The following is an 18,621-nucleotide window of genomic DNA, read 5'->3' as shown; positions in this document are numbered from 1 at the left end:
TCTATTTTGGTACACCCATGAATCCTTCCCTTTTGCCCATACTTGTTTTTCTGTCTAATAATTTTTTTCTGTCTATTTTCTTTCATGCTATTATGCACATTTTTTGGTCATGATATTTGAAAACTGGAATTATGTTATACTTTATAATGCCGCTCATACAAATTGTTCTTTGACTATGATATATTGTATGTCCTATATTATAATTATGGGTAGCCCGGATTTGAAAAAGGCTCAGTGGAGCCGAAACATGTTATCATTTATGGGCTCAACGGTCTTTGATGATCAATAAATCAGAAATTATGATTTAAACTCAACTTTATTTGTTGGCGCAGAGTCCTGTATTTTCATTAATTAATTTCTTTCATATATATATATCAACGGCCAAGGACAGGGAGCCCCTTCCCAACACCACGAGGAAGGACCAACCCCGGATTAGCGTGGTGTCAGGCAGTGCAAGGACATGGAAGGCCAAAGGAAAACAGATGGAAGGAGAGGGAGAGGAAAGAAATAAGGATGCCAGGGCAACAGAAGAAGGCAGAGAAGGGTACTCAGAAAGGAGGATACAGCAAGAATGCAGAAAACTGGCCGATGGATGAGGCAGCAGCAGAAATCTGGGCATGGCAGGAGGAGGTCTGCAGCAGACCACAACCAGCAGCAACTAGCGTCCCTTTGGAAAAGGTTGTGACGCGCATGAGACTAGTCTGGGGCCGTTTCACAGGCCCAGAGGCTTGCTTGTGTGCGTTACGCATTGCCATCGGTGACCGCCAATGCTACCCTTACTGCGCGTGCGCAGAAATGGACAGCTGGTCCCGAGCGCATAGGCTAAGGAAGGAAGATGCGGCCCCCATGATCTGGGGTCGCCGCATTGGGGTGAGTCACGGGAGGCCTCGCGGTCACCTATCTCTAAGCCGCGAGGTGAGTATCCAAGAGGGCATGGCGCAGCATGTATGGTCAGGCCGCGCCGTGACACCTTCACCTGCAGGTACGAAACTCATTCAGACAGAGGCCCCAGAGTATCATTCAGAAGAAAGCACATGACTCTTCTTCATACATAGTAATGTGAGCATTTCTAAGGCACACACCTGTGTGTGCCCTTTCGTAAAAGGCCTATGAGTTTTCTTCAGATACAGCCTTGTGAGTCTTTTAAACATATTAATTCTAGATGTTTAACTCTTCTGCAGATGTAAGTTATTGAGTTTCCTTTGGATGGAGGTCTGTGAGTCTCCTCCAGATGTGGAAGCATGAGTTGCCTTCAGACTTTGACCCGTAATAATGCTCAGGCGTAGGCCAATGAGTGCCATTTAACCCACAACTGAAATGTACCGCTGGTCTCCTCTACTGATGGCACAATGTGCAGTATTCCCATCACTGGTGCTCACAATTGAAATGTGTGGTTGACTTGGTTCCATCATACATCACTTGCTCCTCGTGACTGCTGAAAGGGTTGTTGGCCATCACTATCCATAACAAACCCACCCTAAATATTCAAGTACCACTGTAAAATAAGATGCATGGTACCTGTGCCACTGAGAATTCCAGCGTCTCCATATGACTAGTACTACGAATGCCACGATACCCATTATTGGCTATGCCGGCTAGGGCTGATTCGAGTTGCAGTCCTAAACAGACCCCTGTCGCCCTGTGTATCAGTTGCCTTCACTGCACACAATGTGAGTGTGGGAAGACAGTCTAAACATTGGTATGAAGCAGTATATGAAATGGACACTCACAGACGATGAATAAAGTTGTAGTGGCTTTGGGGAGAATGCAACCAAATTTTAAGGAAAGAACGATGGTTCTTGGTATATATAAAAAACTGAGCAATGAGTTGGGAAATAATCGATTTTTGGCAACGTGACATATAAATACTCTAGTATACGTCGTTTTATCTGCCACTTTATTATCTAGAATGCTTATTGACATGTACCTGTCACAAGCATTAAGAGTAACATTCTGGATGATAAAATGCTGCATAACAATGTTTAAACGTTTGGAAAGAGCATTCTGGAAGGCAGAGTGCTGTGCATAGAGGCGAAGTCCAGGATACTGCATTACCTGCACCTTTAGCGGGAAGGCAGAGTGCTGGTGCATAGAGGTGAAGTCCAGGATACTGCATTACCTGGACCTTTAGCAGGAAGGCAGAGTGCTGGTGCATAGAGGTGAAGTCCAGGATACTGCATTACCTAGACCTTTAGCGGGAAGGCAGAGTGCTGGTGCATAGAGGTGAAGTCCAGGATACTGCATTACCTGGACCTTTAGCGGGAAGGCAGAGTGCTGGTGCATGGAGGTGAAGTCCAGGATACTGCATTAAGTGGACCTTTAGCGGGAAGGCAGAGTGCTGGTGCATGGAGGAGAAGTCCAGGATACTGCATTACCTAGACCTTTAGCGGGAAGGCAGAGTGCTGGTACATAGAGTTGAAGTCCAGGATACTGCATTACCTGCACCTCTAGCTGTGTTTTCAGGCTCGCTACCATCGGAAATAAAGACATTCTATTATCTGCCATTTTGTGTTATACGGCACCATTGGTTTTCTGGATAAAACAGGCATTTGATGTCAATGCAAACTGTGTAAAGTAACATTAGTTATTGAAGTTACCATGGTGTCCAAAAGGTGGAAGGCTCTGACAGCTTTCTAGAACTCACACAACCTCTACAGATAGTCTAAACCATATTTTCAAATGAAAGAGGAGCAAGATTTACAAATAAATACGATCTTCCACTGCCCGGGATATGATGGCAACATGTGTCTACAACTGCCCTAACTTCCCCTAACTGTAACAACATGATAGTGTGAAGCGCTGCCAAGAGCCAGATCAGAGGGAATAGATATCCTTCCCAGCGCATGATAACCTTTGACTTCAAAAGCCCTGCTCGCCTTCAGTGAGGCTGGGAGAAAAAACAGGGAAGATCAAATTCAGATCAACCAAGCAGAACAATAGAAAAGGCAAAGAAAACACCCCATAGCTCAGCAATGCAAAGTGAACTCAAGCTTGCCAAAATGTAGCTGCTTTTATGTCAGCATTCATTTTTAAAGTTTGCAATGTAGAAATATGGTAACCGATTGAGCATTCTTGCCATTGTACTCATGCACTCCGCCACTGAAAGAAGCAGTGGACTCACTGCACAGGGGCCACGATTCACCTACGAGCAGAATCACCCCTGCTTGCAATCATGAACCTTTCTCAAGCAGGCACATTACATTTTGCATAATTCAGACACTGGGCTGACTGCAGCTGGGAGCACAAACATTACACCCATAGCCAGTACCAGAAAATGGCTTCAGTTTCTTTTGGAAGTTTTCAATAATATGTATAGATTGAAAACTTGAAGCTCATATAAAAGTATCTCTACATAAAGTCGATTTGAGTAGACCAGCCCTATTTACTGAATTGCAGAAGAGTAGAATTTAACAGGTACACACCAGGTTTAGTGTTCACGGCCCTTCGGATGACATATGTAATCTGTATTTACCCTGAAGAAGACTGATCACTAAATGTTGAAACATGTTGGTTCTTAACATCTTTGTGAATAATGTTCTAAAGGTTAAAATGGGTCTCAATATATGTTTGCCGGTCTGGCAGCAACGGTATTGGTAAGCTTGCCGATACCGTTGTTACCAGACCGGCAAACTACGAGTTTTGCTCGCGGGTGCCTTCCCGCCCACCAGGTCTGACCTGGCAGGCGGGAAGGCACCCGCGAGCAGAGCATGTCGGAGGCACTGGCACCATTCACGAATGGTGCCGGTGCATCCGGCTTCCCCATTCCCATTGGGCCCTATAGGGCTCAAATGGGAATGGGGAGAATTTTTTTTCCGGCATCCGCGTTTGGCCAATTACTGGGTCCGGCAAAGCCGTAATGACCCGGTAATTGGCCATTTGTTGGCGCCGGAAAAAATTGCAAGTTTGGCGGCAGCCTGCCGGTTTTACCGGCAAGGCTACCGCCAAACTTGTAATGAGACCCAATGTGTTTTAAAGCATTATAGTTGAACATTGTTGAAAGTAAAAATCCATTTACATTTATTGTAATGAGTACACAAAGCAACACGTTTGTTTAAATGTATGTTTGTGATTGAGTTAATCGTGCCAAAACGCACTGCCAAGTTTGAACATGCCCGAGGGCCTGAGTGAATGTCTGCAACATGGGTCTGATTGCGTAGAAGGTGTATTGTTTTCGGCACCTAGGAGATTGTACTGTTGTTTTCCAAATTATACACATTCATTTAATAAATATGAACTTTTATAAAATAAAGGCTTATTGAAAGCAAATCGCTCACAACATGGGATTTTCAGCAGCACCTGGCCATGGACTTTTCCCAGTGGACGCACAGAACGTAATTCACAGTACTGCGCTACTGTTAAATGATGCTAGCCCAAAAGCTGGCAACCCAAACCTTGCACAGCGCTTTGCTGTTCTCGAGCTAGGTCCCCGCTTCAAACAATCAAATTAAAATAAACGTGGGGTTCTATATGTTCTCTGCCATGACATCCTTCTATAATTATCTTTGTACTGATAGATTCCTCTGTAATTATCTTTCATGCAACAATAATAGACAATGCTACAAAGTTTCCCTTAGGAAAAGACTACATCCCGAAGTGGCCAATACTTGGAATATGAAGGCAGGACAAATAAATCATTCCAATCATGTTAAGCATTGTTTACCTTCCATGTCTGTACTCCCCCAAAGCACCAGGACTCAGGACTATGGGACTATAGATCAAGGAGGCTGGTTCATAGATTATGATTCCCTTTGATGTCTCTGATCAATGTGTATTCAAAATGGTCTTCACTGCCTTGGTTTCTGTAGCATCTGATGGAAATCACATGCAACACCTGCAGAAAAAGCCTCCAGGCATTGGACCAAGTGAAGGAGACCCTCTGGCTACCACTTAGAGTAAGAATGAGCTAGTGTTGATATCTGTGCAGGTGGGTGGCTCTCACATCATGTTTCATTCAAATAGAAATAGCAGAGACATCTCTGATAATTATGCTCTGTTAATACTTCACACCGTCTGCCAGGTGATAGGTAGCCAATGGATTCTCCAAGTCTCTTCTACTTTAGTAGTAGTAAAAACATGTATTCAGTGCAACAAATGACCCGAATACAGTTTCTAGGCGCAATACATTAAATAAGCCCACATGAAAACAGTACAATAGCAACAGAATACAATTCATTCAGGCAACAACAAACGGTGGTGGCATACCTCTGTGCACAGGTCATTAAAAAGCACACGCGCTCTTCTGACTGAAGAGTGATATTTGTAAGTGTGAATGTCTTCTAAATTAAGCTTCAAGTATTGGGGTGCAATCGCCAGATTCCAGTTCAAACGGGGGTACGCGGCCATGTGTCTATCCCAAAGGGACATCCATTAAAGAATAGCATTTTGCTGGGAGAAGCTATAGGGAATATGCTGATGAGGGTGGTTGTGCGTGAAACAGGCGTTGTTGTCATGTGACATCATGGAACAGACACAAGGCATACTGCAATCATCAGCATGCTACAGTAACATAACAAAAAAACGGCAATTGACAAAATAGGCAGCTGCTCAGCCAAGAACCTGACAAGAGGAAAACACTTCAATGCTTGAGGAAGGGACGTAGACAGCGGCCCAGGCAACTCACACCGGAATTCTCCTCCAAGAACCAAAGCTCCCTTAACACCAAAAGGCAAAAAGGGCTTTATTGCAAGGAACACTAAATACGATTCTCTCAAATCCACTACATGATTGCGCAAAGCACAGCAAATTCAACTTGGCTTGTTTGTGCGTTCTCGGCAAAGATATACTACAATGAAAAAATAAGCAACTCCCCGGTGTATCATCATAAAAGGGAAGTCATGCCGGACTGTACGTAAATCTTTCCACTCACCCGGGCTCCAACAATAAAACCGTGCACAGGAAGTTTCAGAGTTGAATCAATACAGATCATATCCTTTTTTCCTGCCAATGCAGCGAAACAATCGGTGGAGCCATTCTCCCGGGGCAGCCCTCCACTCAGACCTCTCCCCCATATCCCCAACCATCTCAGAATGGCACGCACTTACCCGCTGCCACATCTTGATGAAGAAGAGCTCGCTGGAGAAGTTGAAGAAGACGTTGGTGTCGTAGGCATCGTCCCCTACGTTGGAGATGGAGATGTTCACGGAAATGTTCTTCACAGCTCCCAGGGCCAGATAGTTGACTTTCTCTGTCGTGCTGCAACCAGAAACCGACAGAGCCAGTTACCACCTCGTGCGCCACCCTCTATGTGCTTCATACTAGGAACAGCCATACACTTCAGAGTCAACAGGGTGGGCTATGGCATCCTACCTAGAAGCTCGTAGCGACAGGCAAATCCTATGCATTGCACTGTTGTATTGTATTGTATTTGTTTTCAATTGCGCCTTTCGCCATGGCACTTTACAATTATTAATGAGATGGTACAAATTAAGTTATAATGGAATAACAATAATAGGTATCGAAAAAAAGAAAAGAAACAAAAAACGGAAGGAAACCAACAAGAAAGAAAATGCAATGGTAATCCCCCCAAAACACAGGAAACAATGAAGGTCGGGCAACATAAGGAACTATGAAGGGCCACAACGAGCCATCCACTTTCAGATGAATAAGGACAGGAGAGAGGGGGGCTGATCCCAAAGTCAGTCGTTTTGTAAGTACACTATCATTGGTTGGATGTCAGGGCATGCATAGACAAAGATCTTATTAAAACTCGGGACACGCCAACTCGTTCTATTGGAGGACTGCTTTGTGCTGCATAGTTGTATTCCCAAATGTCACCTTAGCTCTGAGACATTTACGTTCAACTTTCCCATAATGCTTTACTCGAGATCTGTCCCCGTAAGCACTTCATCTCTTTTTTGTGATGTCAGACGCACGGGGAACATACTCACTTAAGTCTGATGCCTTTGGCAGAAATCCGGGTGACAGACGAGGGATCACGACAGGCCACTCTTTGCCCATGTTGTTCGAGTGATACCTGGCCCCCACAAACAAAGTGCTTATTTCCCCCATTATCTACCATTCCAAAGCCCCTACTTAGGTTATGGCTCTAATTTATAAGCCCAGGAACATTAGCATCAGCCAAAAACAGTATCCTGCCCCCCACATGTCCAGCCCACTTCACAGCCCATTCCATGCTGTACAACCATCTCATGCAGTACATGTCATACCCCTAAAACAACCCCATTTTATTTCCAAAGAAAGCACACTTCGAAGATTTTCTTTTTTCTTTATCAAAACAGCTCTATAATGTGGTACCATATATGCAGATATGCAAATTAAGCTAACACACTTCAAAGTTGGTTATCGCCAATTACCTTTCATGTGGCTACACTAGTTAGCGCCGAGAGACTGCCTTTGGCAGAGGGGCGCTGTGCAAAACGCACAAGCATACCATATTAAACCGAACTTCCCCAAGGCAGGCATATACGGTTAATTTTTTTAAGATTGGTGTTTTTTTATGTCCAAAACAATGATAGGCCATGGGCTAAACCAAATTAATTACAAAATCTTCTTGCAAACTGTGTAATTTCCATCTAAATCTAGACCTACACCAATAGGTTGATGAAGCAATGCATGCAGGCACAGAGAACCTCCCGTTTTAATGAGTCTGCATTTCCACCTGATGCAGACCAGGCGCAGGAACAGGTTTCTCCCATTTTGGATAATGCTCCATCGGTGATGTGCGCCTCCATTGTCAGGGGTAAAGTGGAAGCCGGGATAACACATTTAAAAGACGCGCTTCCATTGACATTTGCTCTGTGTAATTGATTACCGCTGATGATTTAATATTGAGAACATGTGTCACTTCTCACTGGCTAACCAGTGGATTAGAAAAAGCTTTCAGATAAATCTTATTACCATATGGGTTGCATCTACAGGCAAAGAGCATTTAGAAGGATGTGCACCCCACAGCTGAACTTATTAGGATTGACCACCCTTCAGTATAATGTAAAACAAAGTCCCCAGTAATTACACTTCAAAGAGCCCATAATCTAACAATGACATTTGCACTGGTTCTTGCGCAATTCATTACTGGAACGTTTCATTATAGCCCAGAACAGCGGCACATGTCAGTAGTGGTCAGGACTCAGGTCATGTAGTGCCCTCTACGCCATTGCTTATAATAAAGGCTATATATTGTGTTGTATTATATTCGTCATTTATGTAGCACCCTTTCCCCATTTGTAAGGCGTCAATGCGCTTTGTGGTTGGAACGCCCTCAGTGACCGCAGTCCATGTGTAGGAGGTTCTCAGATTTTAAATTAAAAGATGCATGTGTGCATTTTGCCAGGTTAGGACTTAGGTGGACTGGCTAGGCTCCAGTAAGCAGCCCGGAGGTCAGGCACGTGGGCGGATGCTATTGGTTTTTAGGATAGAGTACTAGTGCTGAAGTTCGATGTGCGTAGGTTGTAGCTGTATACTAATGGCAGAGGTGTTGAGGTTTAAGTATGGACGGCTATGCGAAATGCTAGACCGGACTAGCATAGCCATAGCTGCATTCTAGGGTGCATGGATGGGTGGCCGTGCCTGTGGCCTGTGTCCACAGACATGGTGTAAGGTATATGTACCGTACGCTTGGATGGAGTTCGACTGCAATGCTCTTTTTCTTAGTCCAATGTGATTGGCTGGTGTCTCTATTTTGTAGTCTCATGGATCAAAAGTCTGAGCAGTGGGAGAAGGGCCTGGTCGCAATGGGGGTGGGTGAGGGGAGGGCAATAGTTTGTCACGGTGTACCGCAGCAAATGCTACTGGCATCCGTGGGGTAATGTCAGATAGGAGTGTTGTTGTGCTTGGGTCAGCGTTTCTGTGCGCCTAACGACAGTGTAGAGTACAAGAGCGTTTAAAGAGGAGGGAGGGAAAAGCCAGGTTTTGAGGGCCTTTCTGAGTGCCAGGTGATTGTCAATATTGTGAATGTTCAGGGGCCGGGAGCTCCATTTGATCGGCACTTGGACGGAGAAAAAGCATCCGCTCATTCTGGAGGAGTTGTAGTGTCGGACAACTAGGAGAGATGCTGTGAAAGATCTGAGAGTCCTTGAGAAGTGGTAGTGAGTGACTTTGTCTTGAAGGAATTCTGGGAGAGTGGTGTGGATGGCCCAGTGGGTGATGCACATGTCTTTAATGGTAGTGCATCGAACAATAGGGAGCCAATGGAGGACTCTTAGTGTAGGGCTGATGTGTTCTCTGTGAGATAGGTTTATGAGCAGGCTGGCTGCTGCGTTTTGGATTCTTTGCAGTTTCCTTAGCTGAAATGTTGGTGCACCTAGGTAAAGGCAGTTTGTGTCATCTAAGCAGGATGATGTTGGAGATGACGGCGGAGAAATGGTGAGGATAGGTAAGGTAAGATACACCTCATAAATCCATGCCCAGTGTGCATCCAAGGTTTTTCACCATGGTGGAGGTTGCCGGTGGGGGGCCTAGGGATTGCTGCCAGGGAATAGGTTCGCTGGGTGGAGCGCTATTTTCACACAGACTAGGATTTCAGTTTTCCCAGGATTGAGGATGAGGTGATTGGTCATCATACAGTAGTCAATATCAGAGAGGCATGATGACAGATCTGGATGATTGGAACCTGACGATTTTGGGATTTTAATGATGATCTGGGTGTTGTCTGCGTAGTTGTAGCAGGTAAGATTGTGGGAGCCGATGAGTGTGGGGAGAGGGTTTATATGGATGTTGAAGAGCAGGGGAGATAGGGATGCTCCTTGTGGGACCCCTTTTGTTACTGGTCGTGAGGTGGAGGTGAATGGCCGGAGGAGCATGATTTGTGAGCGATTAGAGATGAAAGAGGAGATCCAAGAGAGGGCAGTGTCTTTGATTCATAATGAGTGAATCCTGTCTAGGAGGAGGGTCTGATCTATGGTATCAAAGGCAGTAGAAAGGTCAAGAAGGATGACGAGAGGTCAAGAAGGATGACAAGAGGTAAAGAGTTGGTGGCGTATGCTGGCAAGTGCTGGACGGGTTGGGTAGGTAGAGCAGGAGTGGAGGAGGGGCTGGGGGTTGGCGGTGGGTGTGACCAGGGGAGGGCATTAGGGGAAAGGGGTTTGTAGGGGTGGGTAGTGGCAAAGGGGTGGACGTTGGAGGGTGTGGGAAGGAGGTGTGTGGGGGTAGAGGTGGACCAGGGGGGATGGATGAAGAGGGGAATAGGGCTAGGACTAGGTTGGGTGCCAGCGGGGAGGTTTGGGCCCTATAGTGAGGTGGCAGGGTTTAGAATCTGGGTTGGAAAATGGGTGATGCTAAAGGGGGCCTGAGGTGGCCTTCGTCTGGGCCTTTCCTTGACATTTAGGTGGCCCATGGGGTGCGGGTGAGAGTGGGGGGGGCTGTGGAGGTTGGGGTTTTCGTCAGGGCTGCTCTTGCTGCACTAATAGAAGGGAAGTGAGAGTTGGTGGTGGGGTGCAATGTTGTTTGGGAGAGTAGAGGATGCAGGTGACTAACTAGCAGGGGGTGGGGTTGGAAGATTATTTTACCTGGGTCACTGGCCGGTTCGGGGGTCAATGTTTGCAGCTCCCGCTCTCCATCGTGCGCTTCTGATTAAACGGAGCGAGATCTACATGGAGGGTGTAGCAGGTGGGGGGAGGTGGGTTGAGCAAGCGAGGAGGGACATATGCCTTGAGGTTTTGGAGGGTGGGCGGGGGCTGCAAGACGAGGTGGAGGGTTGGGATGATGGGCTGTGCATTGGGGATGGCTATGTTAGGCTGTGGTGGGTCTTGTCAGGCCTACTAGTGTGCCAGAGTGCGGCTCTGATTTGGTCAGTGTGTGGCATGGTGTCTAACCTGTGGGAAGGATACATCAGCTTAAGTGACTGAGTAGAGGGGGGGGTGTCCAACTGGGGTACAACAGTAGATGTGTACTCACCTGGCCTTGGGGCACCCGGTCAGGGGGAGGAGCATTTAAGGTGGGGGCAGTAGTAGCAGGTTTTGGGACACCTGGATAGAGGGGTGGGGATGTGCCTAAATGGGTTACCACAGTAGCACCTAGATGTGGGACACCTGGATAGCAGGAGAAACACCTAAATGGGGATGCAACAATAGACAGTAAATGCAGTAGCCGCTAGTTTTGGGACACCTAGAGGGCGGGAGAAATGCCTAAATGGGGATACAGCAGTAGACAGTAAAATGCAGTAGCACGTATATTTGGGACACCTGGATAGAGGGAGAAATGCATAGATGGCGGTATAACAAAGCAGATAGGCTGATATAGCAAGGTTTGGGATACCAGGTGGAGGGGTAAATACCTTTGCTGCAAGTACAACTGTAGACAATTTGCCTAGATGTGAGATGTTTCTACGTGACCCCAAGGGAAATGGCTGACTAACACAATCCACCCAGGTGTGAGGTATGGCTGACTGACACAATCTATCTAGATATGATATATGTCTGACTAACAAAATCTACCCAGATGTGAGATATGGCTGACTAACACAATCTAACCAGATGCCAAATATAGCTGACTAACACAATCTACCTAGAGGCAAGATCTAACACAATCTACCTATATTCCAGATATGGCTGGCTAACACAATCTACCTAGATGTGGGATATGGCTGACTAGCACAATCTACCCAGATGCAAGATATGGCTGACTAACACAATCTATCTAGATATGATATATGTCTGACTAACACAATCTACCCAGATGTGAGATATGGCTGACTAACACAATCTACCCAGATGCCAAATATAGCTGACTAACACAATCTACCTAGAAGCAAGATCTAGCACAATCTACCTATATTCCAGATATGGCTGGCTAGCACAATCTACCTAGATGTGGGATATGGCTGACTAGCACAATCTACCCAGATGTAAGATATGGCTGACTAAAACAATCTACCTAGATGTGAGATATGGCTGACTAACACAATCCACCTAGATGCGAGATATGGCTGACTAACACAATCTACCGAGATCCGAGATATGGCTGACTAACACAATCTGCCTAAATGCGAGATTTGGCTGACTAAAACAATCTACTTAGATGCGAGATGCGGCTAAGCGACACAGTTGGCTTAGGCATTGGATATAATATATGATGACAGGATAATAAGATGAGTTGGATAGTCTAATGGGGAGCAGTAATTGGTCCCCTTGTCCAGACCTCGCCTGCCTTGTCAGTCACTGCTGGTTGACGATTGCAGGCTCCACAGTTTAACACGGGCCAACCCGGTCTATAGCTGCTTCTTTAGGAGCTGCCCTTTGCCTCAGGGCCCTTAGCTGGAGGGGGCTACAATGGGTAGTGGGCTGGAAACATATCCTTAAAGGGTTTCATCTTTATATAGCATATGTGCCAAAGTGACACCAAATGTTAATAAGTATATGAATTTCATGTTCTCACTTTCATGTTCCATGTACATTAAAATATCAAACACCACTAGTCCCCTAATGTTCAGTTCCACAGGTGGTACACAGAAAGTCATTGCTACCATCTCCCCCACGGGGAGCATGCAGCCTCCTGCATGAGAGATCTTCCTGCAAGTGAAGGCATGCTTTGCTTGTCCTCTTAAGAGTAATTACAGAAGCAGGTATGTATCATAGTGCTTCTGAGAGTGACCTCCCCTCTGTGCTCCAGAAGTCCACTGAGAGCATGACAATGGCACTTACTTTATTTCTTTAGCGCATTCAACATAGGACATATTGCATGGTGAGTGAGTGAGAGCATGAGTGTGTGAGTGAGTGACTTAGACAGTACATCAGTGAGCGAGCCAGTCAGTTAGTGAGTCAGTCAGCAAGTGAGCAAGCCAGTGAATTGGCATGTGAGTGTTAAATCATTTAGGTGGAGTGCATATGGGAGAATTAGTCTTCTGCCAAGCAACTATGCAAGTATTTATTTGGACTGCAATACTTTGGAATTGTTATTCTTCAGTATAGCCTCTCCTTTGTCCCCTATTTGAGCTAGAAGCAAGCATACCTCTGAGGCTTTGCAGTTTTTTCTTTGGAGTGGGGTTCTGTATGCTCCCCATGATTCAAGGGTTCACAGTTAAAGATAGTGGCTTGTTTTCATTAAAGGCTTGTGTAAGAGGATTCAATTCAACACTACAGCTAAGTCAACGCCTAGTCTATAATACTGAATGAAAACCCTTATTGATATAACTTTATGTCCAGTTCATGCGTTCTGGATGACTACCCCTATATAACACCCCTCCCTTGGAATCCCCCTGACCCCACTGAGCCAAGAAGTAGTTCTGTTTTGCAAGTTTAAAGGTTTATTTGATAACTTAAACAATATATATTATATCACGCTTTATAATAAATTAATAATTGGATATCACACTTAATCTGATCAGTAATCAATAATGGATAGTCTGGCACTAGCACACTTCTTTATAATCAATGATGAGTGGTTATAGGATGGATAAGATAGCAACAATACTTTTATGGTTTCAAATGGATGCAATGTGGAATGAAATGCAGTACAGAAAATAACTTGATAGGATTTCAGCAAAAGACAATGTAATCACTTTCTTGGACCATTCACCCCCCCCTTTTATGCAATGCAAGGAAATGGAGGGAAGCACACAGTTCTCAGAAATGCAATCAAACGTGATTCAGTTCACCCCAGCAACTTAGACTACAGAAGTTGAAAACACAGGCCCAAATGCTTTTAAATGTGCTGCAAATGAAGAAAAAATATGCTAAAATGCTTTTAATTCCCTCTAGAGGTTCAGGGTGAGTGGTATCTAGTTAATATTAGCTCAGGCTCACTCTAGCAGTGATGCAGGGATAGTTTTTATGAGGCAAACGATTTTTTTCAGAGGAAAGCAAAAGCAGCTATCTTTTTGCAAGTGGAGAAATTTTCAAATCGCTGCAAATTCGCGAATGAGTTTATCACGGTAGCGGGAAAACTACAGGGGGTAGGAATGCGGTTCTAGGTTCGTAGGAAAGCCACGATTCTCAGCTTTCAGAGGAAAGTTACTGCAAGTCTCTAGCACAAACGGTCACGGAGATATGAGCGATTAAATAAAGGTCGTTTTTCAGATTTGAAATTTTAAAGTTCAAAAAGACAAGTGCAGCTTGCAACTAGAAAATGACAAGTGACAGCTTTACAAATGACAGTTGACAGTTAGGAGGCAGTTCTACTTAGATTAAAATAGATTGAATTATATTATTTTAACTAAGAGATTGGTTCTGCACAGTTTTGCTATGTACTCACAATATATTTAGAAATATGCCTTGCCACGGATCTGGTCAGGGTTTTAGACTGGACTCTGCACTTCACAGTGATCTGGGTCAACTCTCTCTGGTTCTGCTAACAGGTCAGCTCTACTCTGCTGGTCTGGTCTGGGTCTCTAGTTCTGGATAGATTGAAGTCTCTAGTTTGGCTCTCTGGAGGTTTGATGGAGGCAAGGTATGGATTTTCCCGGCAGAGCTTCCAGCTGCAAATGGATTTGAAGGTCCCTATCTGTCCTGTCTCTCTGCTTTTATGTGTTTTTAAAATGGGTGGGTGTGAGCAGCATCACTAGCCAGCCCCTCTCCACTTATCATTGGCCAAGCTTTCATTTCTCCCCTGATTGGGGGAGCTAAGTTGTGTCAGAGTGATGTCATTTTACAGCCTGCAGAAAGTCCACTCCTCCTGTCAACTTACACACAAATCTAGATTTGAACCAAATACATATTTCATAGCTACACAGTGGTTTGAAATTACATGCACCCATCACATATCACAGGAGGTATACCCTGTTCAAACTCTGCTCTTCCTGGGGGCTTGCATTCAGAAATAGCAATATTTTGCACTTTTTAACTGGTTTGCAATCCCGGACATTACCCCAAATTTACACACATGTGCGCAAGGAGTATGGACATTAGTTGATGAAGTGTCAGATTTTTCACATGCACACATTTTGAGTAATATCCTCTTTTCCGCTAAAACCCCCCTGAACATGCCACCGGTTCTAAAAACCTCTTAAAATGTGGGCAGAAAAATCACAAGAATTATGGTGTCATTTAAATAATTTTCACAAGTCCGCTCTATGAGATATTCATCTTTTTCTAAAACCATATTCTGGCTATAGAGGTGTGTCTTTTCATGTCAAATGGTACAGAAACCAGTCTTTCCAGTTTCTGCCAAGCTCAGAGACCCTGCCCCTCCCAGCTTCTGCCAAGAGGAAGCTCCATTTACGACTCCCGCCAATAAAACATTTGCCTGCGTCAGGACAAGGCTTTGTTCAGAGCTCCTGTATTCTGTGGGGGCTCCCCTTAATTCAATTATCAGAGAGATGACATATCCTTAGTGTGGCCAGCAAAAGGCAGATAGGCCTGGGAACACAGCTGTGACTCAAGTTTCACTCCTGATGGGGGTAGTTGCCAGAATCCAGTTCCTTAAGCCAAGTTTCAGATAAAATGTCACTTTTTGTTCCCCAGTTTCTGCATTCAAATAAAACTAAACATTTTTACATATGCAGCTAGAATGCTGATTCTAAGTTTAAAACTATGACATTTAAACAATTTCAACCTATGTGACACCCAAAAGTAGGTCACTCAGTCAATTTGAACATTTAGATTTGTAGTGTCTTTCAGTCCAAATTTACTTAAACTGCTGAAATCCACAGCTCAGCCAGTCTTGTTATACACCTTCAAGTCACTTCAGAATATAACTTTACATTGGATCCACCTCTCAGTAAGTCTTTCTTTGGCTTGCTTTGGGTTCATTTATTCAGTTTTCTACAAAATCTGGTGGTTTTAAAACGCCGGCTTTTGGATAGTTGTGAGTACTGGTACTGCACCCCTTTTTGGGATTTAGGAAAATTAATTCCCAACAGTTATGGGTTTGCTTTTGGCAATCAGCATTGCCAATCCCAATGGTTTCAGACTACTGTGTGGGTAGTCCAATGGAGGTTTTAGGCAGTGTCCTTCTGTGCCCATAACATCGGCAAAAATGAGTGGCAGCCTATTCTTCATACATTTCCCTGTGCATTTTCTGGGAAGCTCTGGCCATCATGATGTTTTCCATGTCAATACTGCACAGTTTTGAGGTAGGGCTCGGATGCATGGGTAAATACATCCCACACTTGTAAGCAGGGATAAACTTGAGGATATATTCTATAACCACAACCAAAGACAGAAAATACCTGCTGGCTATGTCCGTAAATGTGGAGTTCACCCCTTTGTCATCTACAGCACATAGTGACTTCTCCATCATGTTTAAAAAGATGACCCTATTAAAATGATCCTGAAGAAATGAGGAATAGTTCTAAAAAGACACAAACCCTTGCCTTTGTGGGTGTTATACATGTTTTAATGATGGGTGTTTGTGTCCAGGAAGGGACTTGTAGTTTCTATGCAGCCCTTTGTCTGGTGTGCTCACCCTAGTTACCCATGTGGCTGCCAAAGCAGGGCAGCTTTGTAAGCACCCTGTTTTGGTCACAGGGTTATTCTATCACCCTGAAAGTGTGTTGTGGAGTAGGCTAGTGGCATCTATGATTTAGATTTGGCTGCACCAGGTTTGCAGCTACATATACCACACTACTAAACCATTGCACCTGTATAGTAGCCATTGGGACGCTGATGCATTTTTCAAGCCCATATCGTAGGCTTTTGCTTTTGGTCAATCCTTTCGCTGTGGAGACTATGGGGCATGGACAATATGGCCTATTGCTGATGTGGGCTCATCCAAAGCCCACAAAGGTAACCTCAGCTTTGATTTAAACTGGGCACTTCTGTAGACTTCGCAATCTACATCCAGTGTTGAGGTGCCTGCATGTTCAGTGGTTTTTAGAGTGAACCTGGTTATTTGGCTGACAACACAGTGGTGTGCATGCCTGGAGTGTGATTGGTGTGCTGACTTTCACCAGCCCTGGGTGAATGCAATACCAATAAATGGGAGGCCCTGTGCATTTCCGAGAAAGTTTCCCGATTCCTACCTGAAGACAAAAGAAAAAGGGCTGCTGCTGAAGCTCCTGACTAGACCATACTCTATGGACACTGGCTGATTTTTCCTAGCACCCTTCTCCTGCCCGCCTGGTGGAATCACATCCAGATCTCTTCCTTTGCTTTAAGTCATTCTCCAAGCTGGGAGTAGTGTCTGTCTGTCCTTGCTTTCTTGTTGGGCTGCCTGCATTTGCTGGACCCCAAGTGCCTATGATAAGGAGTCGCATCTGATCTTGCTGGCTTGGATATCTGCGTTTCTTGCTGCTGCGCCACCTCAGCTCCTTCATGGGACATCTTGGGTTCTCTCCAGCCATTGCCTCTGTAATGGGACCATTTCTTTGCTGGCTGTCTGCACCCTCCAGCTTCTCTGAGCTGATTTCGGTCCTTTGCTGGGTTCTTAAATGCACCTGCCCCTGTCTTTGTTGCTGCTGAGTCTTTTGTCCCAAACAGTAGCCATCACTGGAAGTTTGTCTTCAGTTCAGAGCCATATGGGCAATGCATTATAGGTATGCAAATGAGCTCAAATGACAAGTCTTTGCTCCAAGAAAAAGTTGTCTATAGGTCATTGATATTTTAAACATAGCATTTTTCAAACCAAGAAAGACAACTCTCAAGGTCTCAGGAGGATAGCTCAGCGGCGACATACTCGTGTGTTCCACAACTTTTCATGCACTTCGACCACTGTCCAGTAGTAATGTCTTACTTGTAATGTGCTATCTTGAGCATGCAGCCACTTATTCGTCTGAAATGGTTGTCTAAGCACCCGCCCTCGCAGGTCTCTGGACCTTTACAGGCTCTATTATGCAAAGGTTCTTGGAACCTATGTGCAGTGGTCGAAGTGCACACAAAAAAGAAGTGGAACGATGTTCCTTTCTCCCGTCCCTTTTTCTGCTCCATTCAATCCCCCATCCAGTCAGCACCCGCCCCCGCCTTCCCTCAATTCAAACCACTTACCTGGATCCTACCTGTCCTTCCTTCCACTCCAAAAAGCTGTGATTTACAAAAGTTCTCTCAAGACTAAAGAAAACAGTGTGAAAGAATATGCATTTAAATGACCACCATGAGTGTGTCATTGCCCCCTCAGCATGCAGCTTTATGCAGCCTCCCCTTCCCTTCACACACCATTCACACCTCTTAACGGGCATGTACATGACAATAGCCACTGATAGTCCCGCTCCTCCCATTACCTGCAAACACCTGTGCCTAAACTGCTTAGTCTAGAGAGGATAGCTCATGGGCAACGTGCTCACCTTCGAAGCAATGCGACACTGAGTACCACAGGTTCAATCCCTGGGTCTGCGCTTAAAAACCTCTGGGTATTAAGCGCGTTATAAATAACCTATCATATCATAACAAGCCCCTTGTGCCAGCACTTGTGAAATAGCACAATGTCGTTTACTGATATTTTCTTTTTCGTTTTTTTTAAAGTGGCCTTTCTTACTGTCCTGGAACGGTACTCCAGGTCACATGAAGTAAGGGAACTATGACCGATTTCCCTTAGAAGTAAGGGAACGCTGTACCCTTTAGTTCCCTCACACTTTGACCTCTGCCTATGTGGAAATGATTTACAGGTGCTGGCCTTGCATGTGAGGCCTTGATTGACTCTGCTAGAGAAGATTGCCCTCAAACACACACACGGAAAGAATCAGAAGCAGCTTAACAACATTGGGAGGAAGTGGACCGCGGCAAAGGCGCCCATCTACCGTCACTCTGGTAAATAGTACCTGCTGAGATGCTTCGCCCAGGCACCCAGGCTCTAACG

General features: G+C 45.0%; 1 protein-coding gene across 1 annotated transcript in view; it reads right to left on the bottom strand.

The window, feature by feature from the left end:
* Positions 1 to 18,621, bottom strand: part of ITGA9 (integrin subunit alpha 9) — a 1,159,507-nt gene that overhangs the window by 460,878 nt on the left and 680,008 nt on the right. Inside the window, exon 18 of the mRNA XM_069613210.1 lies at positions 6,042 to 6,192. Coding sequence (XP_069469311.1) covers positions 6,042 to 6,192 — 151 coding nt within the window. The remainder of the gene's footprint in view (positions 1 to 6,041; positions 6,193 to 18,621) is intronic.

The sequence above is a fragment of the Ambystoma mexicanum genome, chromosome 5p (assembly GCF_040938575.1).
Source record: "Ambystoma mexicanum isolate Mex_15411 chromosome 5p, UKY_AmexF1_1, whole genome shotgun sequence".
Taxonomy (NCBI): Eukaryota; Metazoa; Chordata; class Amphibia; order Caudata; family Ambystomatidae; genus Ambystoma; species Ambystoma mexicanum.
The sequence above is the reverse complement of the archived record's forward strand: the minus strand, read 5'-3'. Positions and strand labels throughout refer to the sequence as shown.